The sequence below is a fragment of the Triturus cristatus genome, chromosome 4_2, assembly GCF_964204655.1.
Source record: "Triturus cristatus chromosome 4_2, aTriCri1.1, whole genome shotgun sequence".
Classification (NCBI taxonomy): Eukaryota; Metazoa; Chordata; class Amphibia; order Caudata; family Salamandridae; genus Triturus; species Triturus cristatus.
This window is the reverse complement of record NC_140586.1, coordinates 136,069,807-136,079,366: the sequence shown is the minus strand read 5'-3', so window position 1 is coordinate 136,079,366 and position 9,560 is coordinate 136,069,807. Positions and strand designations below refer to the sequence as shown.

General features: G+C 41.5%; 1 protein-coding gene across 1 annotated transcript in view; it reads left to right on the top strand.

Annotated features, from left to right (window-relative positions):
* The first annotated feature begins 894 nt into the window (after positions 1 to 894).
* TSPAN31 (tetraspanin 31) overlaps positions 895 to 9,560 on the top strand; it is a 106,035-nt gene continuing 97,369 nt past the window's right edge. Inside the window, exon 1 of the mRNA XM_085600810.1 lies at positions 895 to 1,071. Coding sequence (XP_085456936.1) covers positions 1,009 to 1,071 — 63 coding nt within the window. The 5' untranslated portion in view covers positions 895 to 1,008. The remainder of the gene's footprint in view (positions 1,072 to 9,560) is intronic.

The window sequence follows — 9,560 nt, the reverse complement described above, 5'->3', positions numbered from 1 at the left end:
GTTCAATTCCCCTGTAGCCAAATGTAGAAAATCAAAAGGAACTAGCCCCACGGTCGAGGGGGATATGTGTATGGCAAATAAGCGAAGGTGAGAGAGAGACTGAATTAGAAATAAAAGCACTCGATCTACTCACTTTCCGCTTTACACTTGCCGATAGTAGTTTTATGCTGTTGTTTCTAGCTTGAGGAAAACGAAGGTCTCGCTTTGATTATGGAGACAAAAATCCAACTTGACTAAAATCTTGAAATGAATTCCAAAACGAATATAAAAATGAGGAGAAATCCCAAACGTCGCCAATAAAATGTAGTATTCTTCAATGAAGATAATTCATGAATAAGTTGGAAGAAGTAAGTTTATTCCAAATAAGAGCCCGTCTAATTAGATCAGCTTTCAGGAGGAACTGACTGGCTGCAGTGCCTACTACATTCCATTACAACTCCAAAATAGAACATTGAACGAAAACATATTCAAAAGGCTACATTGCATTAAAGAGATACACTTACCAAATATAGCACAATCACATACTACAATGACTCTCTTCATATCTAAGGAAAAGGGACGAAATGGTAATGCTAAATTGTTGTTTTCCGAGGCACGAAGAAGGTATGTCATTTGCTTTCCCATAAAATATATTTATAGTAAAAAAGTATTTTCTAATAGTTGTAATTCCATATTAACACTAAGATAAAATATTTCTGAGCTACTAACATTATTTGGGATTCGTTGGTAGAAATTGTGAATCTCATGGTTAACGTTTTGTATTGAAGGAATCGTGCCAATCTAAAACGGAGCTGACATTACGGATATTCTGCGCCTCAATCTATCGCGTAGCCCAAGCAGTCCCCTTTTCCTTTCTATGGCCACGCCCAAGAGGAGATGATGTCACAGGAGCCGACGGACTTTGGCTTTACCGGAACGGAAGTTGGTTTAGATTTAAAGAGACAGGCTCTGTCGCCCGGTGTGTTTGTCTGTGGTTCTGGTGTCTGGACCTGGGACAGGCGACGCAAGATGGTGTGCGGCGGCTTTACCTGCTCGAAAAACGCCCTGTGCGCGCTGAATGTCGTGTACATGGTGAGTGTATATGGGGAATAGTGCACATAGAGTAGCCTGTGCTGTCTCCTAGCTCTGTGCCGTCGTTACAGCATGTTTCTAAGTCTGTCTTTCAGTTGGACAACCTTTTATGTTTTAGGAGTACTAGTGAAGGGTTACTTCCAGAACTAGTCGGGCTGACCCCTCTCAAAACAATGACTTGTAATAGAAGAGCCCGCGACTGGAAACATGGTGTTGTGACCGGATGGCGCTAAGTGGCAACCTTATTACCATCACCTGAAGAAATCCTATGCCAGGATGTACGGTGATAACGAAAGAAGTACACGTTTGGGGTCACTGTCACTCTGTAGTGTGATCCCAAATGTTATAGGGCTACTGTTAAGGAGAGTCACTAAAATGGAACACATTCTAAATGGAGTCTGGTCACGTCACAAACGTGTTATATAAGAAAGACCAGGCTGAAATATGCCTGGAGGGTCAATGTCTGACAAGTAAGATCATAAGTGCCCGAGCCACGGTAACCGCTGTCAGAAGATCGACTAGAGAAGGGATGCTAACATTGGTCCACGAGACCTGCGTCATACTATTAGGATGGTCATGAAGTAAATATACGTTTAACGACTTTGGAAGGATATCCCTAACCTTGCTTGACAATATGTATCCTAAAAATAGGTCATGGACCACCCTTCCAAGGCTTGCCATACCTGTTACATAGTACGAAATAAAGAGTACTGCGAGGGAAGAAATATTTTTGATGGGTGGGATTTTGGGGGATAGTCACAGTTGAAAGACAGTGACTAGAGGGACAATACATAAAATTAGATTAGGAGCCAGTAGAATTATTTGATGGGAGTTGGCGAGGTCAGTTGGTCAAAGGTGGCGTTACCAAATAAAGGGTGTGCAAAACTACTGGTAGCAACTTTTGGATAATGTTCTGACCAATAAAACTTCAAGGGCCAAGGACATGTGGTGATCTTAAATTTTGTTTGATTCTTTTCTGATTACTGGCCTAGGTTAATATGATAACTTAGGCCAGTGAAGGAATTTGGACCTCCCAGTGACCTCAGTTGAAGAAGGCGGACCATAGGCATTAGTGCCCTCAGAGCTGGACACTGACCTATGCCAGAAGCAAAGCACACACATTACATAAACATCGGAATTAAAGCATTGAATGAACATTGCAGAGACGTTGGTAAGGGAGTAACTTTACTTACACCTCTGTCGAAGCAAGACTGATTACATTCGTGCATTTAGGCTAAATGAGTCCATGAACCTCATGAGACCTTAGACAAAATGATTACACAGATTTTATGGGGCACCAATACACAGGATCTTAATGAAAATTTCACAGATGTAGGATAGAAGGGGAGTGCAGCATTATGGTGTTGTAGGATTGGCAGCACACAGGTGCTTGGATCAAAGGAGTACAACAGAAAATTCAGAAGTATGTTGTGGGAGGAGCCAATGCATGTGGTCATAGGACAGTCTGTCCATGTATATTGTAGTCATCAGGACAGAAAAAGATGGCACCATGAACCAGGATATAAGAAAGGTACCATGGACATTATTGGGATCTATAACAGAAGAGAACTATGGAGATTTCTGGCATGTAGCACATAGGACGAATCGGTGTTCTAAATTGATGTGGGGACAGTATGACCATGGACTTTACTGGCATCAAAGTCCTGGATGACCATAGATATATGAGATTGATCTTGTGTAAAGGAGAGCTTGATGCATTTCAGTAACATAATCAGTCGAAAAGCATTAAAGTTTACTTTAGTCTCGAGCAGGTGAGGATCGTATGCATTACAGATCTGGGACAGAGTAGGGCTATTGATGTTACTTGCTTCTTCGACTGAAAATAACTTGGCCTTTGCGTCTTTCAAATATTGAGGATGAGCCTCACTGGGATCTAGGACAGAGGAAGACTATGGTGAGTGCATGGATTTGGGCCAGAGGAGTGCAATGGAGAGCGTGGGAAATCTAGTGTAGGGATTGCCATGAACCATAATGGGTCCCGGGGCAGATGTCAAAGGATTTAAAGTGAACAGGGGTGGTAGATGCTACAGGGATTTGGAATGTGAGGGTGTGCGCCCTGGACAATATAGGATGTAGAGAACCACAATTATTTCAGGAATGAGTGTAGTGGAAAGCCTTCAACATTATGGGCAGTTAGACAAATAATGATCATGGACTTTACAACGATTTGCATCAGGGTAGTAATATAGCTTTGGTAGAAAGCTCTAGAGCTTAATGCCTTTGGACCCTAAGGCAGAAGAGGACCATATACATTCTGTGGATCTTGGACAGAGGATAGACTTTACTGGCATTTAAGACGGAAGAGTCTGAGCATTACTTTGATCCATATCAGAGGACATCTAAGGATGATATGGGGGTTTAGCATAGAAAGTGGCCATTAGCATTACTGTGATCCAGAACACGATGTCTATGGATAGATAAAAGGGACCTATCTTAGAGAAGGAACACTGACATTAATGCAGTGTAATTTGACCGTTAACCATGGACCTCACATGAACCAGGGAATACGAGGGCCCTGTAAGTGTACGCTATAGATCACAAAGGACGTTACTGAGATCTAGAACTGGCAGACTGTAGACATTAGAGCGCTCTAGCATATGAAGAAGAAACATGAACATTTGTGAGATCTTGTAAGAAGTTAGACGGTGGGTATTGTAGACATTAGAGCGCTCTAGCATATGAAGAAGAAACATGAACATTTGTAAGAAGTTAGACGGTGGGTATTGCAGAGACAAACACTTGAGTGGACCTTAGACACTAAGGGCCAGATTGCGAGTCTGGCGGTCTGAAGATCAACAGACTGTCGTGGCGGTGGCAGATCCATCCACCGGCTGTCTGACTGCCCGATTACTACTCGGCAGTCTACCTCATTAGAACTGCTGACTCTGCCAGGGAACAGCCGTTCCATGGAATAGGAGTGGCGGTCAGAGGCAGCAATATGCTTGGCTGGAATGCCACAGTACTGCCAAACATATTACGGGTTTCCTCTCAGCCAGGCTTTTAATGGCAGTTCCACCACCATGAAAAGTCTGGCTGAGAGGAAACACATGGGGTCCTACAGTGCCTATAGACATATATGGATGCACACGGGGGGCATAACATGTGCCCCCCTGTGTGCATGGACATAGGTTCCTGCATGGCATGGACTTAAGAGTCCATGCCGTGTGGGAACCTTGTGAGGCGCTTCCGTTGCGTGCCCTTTTAAAAAGGCACTGCCTCTATTTAAAGGGCACCGCAGGGGGACCCGCAACGCCACCTGCCCGCAAGACCCCTGTAAAGTAGTAATCTGGCAGGCGGCGGCTACCTTCGGCGTAGCGGTGGCACAGCGGTTTTCACTGCTGCGCCACTGCTCTGCTAGAAGGTCTTTATCTGGCCCTAAGGGTTTTCGTATGAAGGGGTCCATGGACATTATGGGGCTCCACCTGGAGTGGTACAGTGGATAATACTGGGATCAAAGATGCATGTCAGTCAGTGAGTGTGAGAACATGCCAGAGAATGTGGTTAAAGGAGTATTATGGGCCATACTGACAGCTAAACAAGAAGAGTGCTTAAGATTGTACCAGGGATTGGCTGGCTAGAGAGATACTATTGCTGTCATAGGGACCAGGGTCAAGTTGGACGTTATGGTTAAGAGGGCAAAGGAGATCACAGGAATTGAAGGGCATAGCCTCCACACAGTGGATTGATGTTCGTCATTTCCCTGTCCACGCCTGAAAGAAGTTGAAGTCGTAGTAGGTTACATACTGGTTACTAGTAGCACCTCCACATTGTTTCTCCACAGCCATGGCAGATCATTCCCTCTCACCCTTGCCGCCCCACTAAACCGTACTTGATGTCTTCTTGCCTCAGGAGCGTATTCTGTGTACCTCCTCTGTTAACCCGCCCTGTGGTTGTTTCTTTTTAATGTAGCGGCTGAAGACCACTGTATAAAGCTGCGCAATATATGTGGCAGTTCCTAAGGGAACCGGATAATGGTTTTTTTGCGCTTTGTAAGGTTTTTGTCCATAGGTGGAAAACACCTTTGATAACTAACTGAACTGATCATCATTTTCTGCATTTGACTGTCGCAGATGACTAATGTGTGGTTAAGATAAAAAACTGTTTGCTTTCACCTGCAAACCAGGATGTGGTAATTTTTGTTGCGCGCACACAAAGAAAGCAGTTCATTTTCATTGGGCGTTTGATAGTGTCATGGTGTACTATTGATTTTGACAAGAAAAAACACGGTGTTTTTCAGAGTGTTGTTTTTTTTAATGTTGTTGTTTATAAGAAGTTCATAAGTAAACATCCATTGTATTTAAATTATAGGAAAACAAGAGAAAAAGCTAAAACATACATATAGTACAGGTGTTATGAATTTTATTTCTTTATGTTGCTCACATGATCAATAAAAAATATATTTGACATACAATATAAATTTAAAAATAATGAATCAACAATAGTAAAATTGCATCTACAATACAATATAAAATAGGTGGCAGCTAGTAATGAATATTGGCAAACGACGCGCGTTTCGGCGTACACAACGCCTTCATCAGGAGTAGCCACTTAGGTATTTAAAAAATAACAGATCAGTCATTTGAAAGAAATCCTTATTTGGGATGCAGTCTATCCGGTATGAGTATTCGTTTCACAAATCAAGGATAAGAAAGATCATCTTTAGTGCGATCCTATTTTGATGCGATCCTATTTTGATGCGAGAATTAATAGAGAATCTTCTGTGTCCCTTAGGGATCGGAGAGAAAATGATGATCCGAATAAAAGCCTTAGTTTGCGTGATAGCCTAATTTAAATAAAAACGGTTGAAGTAGAGTATCATGGCTAAAATAGCCTTTTAGTTAAACGATATTGGTGTGATACCTCTACAGTTCTAAAAGGATTCCACGAATGGTATTTCTGGAACCTTATAACGTTCTAGTCGGGCAGAAAATGGCCTCCGGCATATCGCGCAGCACAGAAGAAAACGAGATAGGCTATCTTTAGCCATGATACTCTACTTCAACCGTTTTTATTTAAATTAGGCTATCACGCAAACTAAGGCTTTTATTCGGATCATCATTTTCTCTCCGATCCCTAAGGGACACAGAAGATTCTCTATTAATTCTCGCATCAAAATAGGATCGCATCAAAATAGGATCGCACTAAAGATGATCTTTCTTATCCTTGATTTGTGAAACGAATACTCATACCGGATAGACTGCATCCCAAATAAGGATTTCTTTCAAATGACTGATCTGTTATTTTTTAAATACCTAAGTGGCTACTCCTGATGAAGGCGTTGTGTACGCCGAAACGCGGTCGTTTGCCAATATTCATTACTAGCTGCCACCTATTTTATATTGTATTGTAGATGCAATTTTACTATTGTTGATTCATTATTTTTAAATTTATATTGTATGTCAAATATATTTTTTATTGATCATGTGAGCAACATAAAGAAATAAAATTCATAACACCTGTACTATATGTATGTTTTAGCTTTTTCTCTTGTTTTCCTATAATTTAAATACAATGGATGTTTACTTATGAAATTGGAGATTGCCTAGGAATTTATTTTTCTACATGAACATTACCCTGTCCTAGGAATACAACTATTTGCTGTTCAGGGGGTCCTTGTTATTTCCCATTCGTTGTTTATAAGAAGGCAATACACCGAACTTTGATTTCATGTGAAAGCTCTACTCAAATCACAGGGCGCTTCTCCCTGCATAGGAATTCTCGGCAGATTATTGGTAGCCTGGTAAATGAATTAACCATCCAAGGTAAATCACCTTTGGTCATTTATCAGTACTTTTATGACCTCCCCACCCCCTGTATTTTGTTTGCTCTACGTGTTGATCTTGGGTTTATCTGATCTGCAGCCTTTGGCTTGGCAGGCCTGCCAGCTGTGGGAGCCACTCGGTTTATTTTCTGCCTATCTATTTTTTCAGTCCGGAATTAATGAATATATCACTGACGTCAGTAAAACCACCTCTGCTAGGGTGGTGTAAATGTGTTATTAGAGAATTTATGCCTACGGTAGACAGCTGGCCATTTGCATTTGGTGGGGCGAAGCTCTAAACAAGACTTTTTTTAAAAAACAAAAATCCCAAAAAACTGCAGGTTATCCAAGCGCACGTTGAGGTTTGGGATTGCCTGACACAGCATGGCCCATAATTTCTGCCTAAATAATAGAGTTCGGCAACAGATTACTTCAAAGTAATTTGAACAACCTCAATAATGTTCAAGTACAAACGGGCATTAACAAAACCAGCCCTCTTACCCCACACAATTGCTGTCTACAGATGTAGTGTGTACGTTGGTACTGTGCGGAGTAGTGCTGTTGACTGTGAATGGTACAGGCTTAATGTAAATCCCTGTTGACCCAGTTCCAGTGATCACTGCAAGAACATTAAGAAGGCTAATTTACTATTCTAGCTCCAATCCTAGATATTTTGGGAAGGTTGTAAATACCTCAGACATTTATAAAAGCATTGGCAAAGGGGTTATGTCTTGCCTCTGCAACCCATTGGCTTTGCCAGTGCTTTATGATGATGCTATTTAGGATTGGCAAAAAACAAAAATGGTTGTTACCAAGGCTAAACAGCAGTGGCAAAAATGTTTTTGTAAAGCACGATGGCCCATATGCAGTATGTGTCCTAATGTATGCAACTTGTTGCTACTGCCAGTACGTCTAGGTTTAATGTATTCAACACATAGAAAGACGGGCATCCATCTCTAAATCCTGTTTGCATGCATTAGCACATTAAAGATCTGTTGACTATGCAAATGCTTGCACTTTCTGCTACATCAGTTATGTTTCCTACTGCCTTTTGGGGGGGAAACATCCAGACAGCTTGTGATGTTCAATCCATAACCAATGATATTTTCGGCTATTTACCCAAGATAAGAATTAATTTTTTTTTTACAACCACGTTCACGGTGGCAGTGATTAGGGTAAGAATAGTAGAGAGAAAAAAAATGTATCCGAAAAGATCGAGAGACCAAACGGACCTCTTAGCTGCTCTGAAACTGCTGTGGGAACACAAGGTGCTCGTCCAGGAAGCGTGCACGATTGTGCAAAGTCATCTTGTGAAAGGAGTGATTCAAAACAGGAAAAAACTTTACACGCGCCCTGCTAAATATTACAAAACTAGCCCAAATTCCACCACTTTCCCTCTTTCACTATAGCTCCCAAAAGCAGGTAAATCGGGAGCAATGTAAAATCTACCTTCTGGAAAGCAAAGAAGCTAAACATTCTTTTAATAGTTTCTCTGTAGCAATCACCTGAAATAACATGTACAAAAAGATAATAAAAGAAGGGAGTGCACCCCTTCGTTTTATGATGTGCATTTCAAAGTTATATTTGACATCCCAGTGAGAAAATCAACATTTCCGTTTGTGAACACAGAAGAAGAATGTTTCCATTCAGTTTAATGTTTATATGTAACATAATTGGACCTAGGTGGGGATTTTTGTTGCTTTCAGTTTTTTTTAATTTATAGTGATCTGTCTACAAAACCGCTTTGGGCGAGACTGTATACATAGAAGGCACTGAATGCCATCTTAAGGATAAAGGCAGCTTTAATAGAACAGGTCTGGAAGCTGAATCATTACACAAAAACGTAGGCAAAGTGCCTTACAAAACTATTATATATTGCAAGCTTCCTAAGCCCACCCTTCTAAACATTTGGTGCCCCCTCCCTCTAAATTACTCTATTGTCACTACTGCCAAAGAGGTCGATCTACAACCCAAACCACTTAAAATGCCCTCCCATTCCACTCACTACCCTGCCTAACAATGAGGGCCTTGGAGTGCCTTTGGGACATGCCATGCGCCTTAAGAACAGGCCTGGAAACTGAATCCTTACACATTAATAATAATCTCACAAATACATTGTAAACCTCTAATCTAAACCAACCCTTCTAAAACCACATTGCCTCCCTCAACTCCCTCCTTCACATCCAAACCGGTCATATAACTCCTGCACTCACTGATCTCATCAAATATTCACCTGTTACCCTCACCCAATCCATCCCTTTGCTGCTTGACGATATTCCTGAGCCATGTTCACCGCTCCTTCTGAGCCTCCTCCATACAACAATTGTCCTAATGCCACGCCAGCTAGGAAAACCCCTAGGTGTTTTCCTACCCCACCCCACAGCCCGCTCACAAACTTCACGAAAAACATATATACTACCTTAAGTCCATAAGCTCTCTCGTTAAAGCTGCGCAATCTTAAACCTAAGCTCCAGCAAGAAATATTTATTGCCAAATAACAACAAATGTATCCCATCTTGTTTAAACAAAGACTGGTCTTCTTGAACAATCTCCTCATGTTTCAACACTGAAATCCCAATCAATCTGCAAGAACCTCTCAATTGACCTTACTCTTCTGTTTCTGTATAGCACAGGGTTTTCTGGCACCCCCTTGGATAGGTCAAAGGCAACTCACATTTACACTCGCCAAAATTAGTCATTTTTGTCC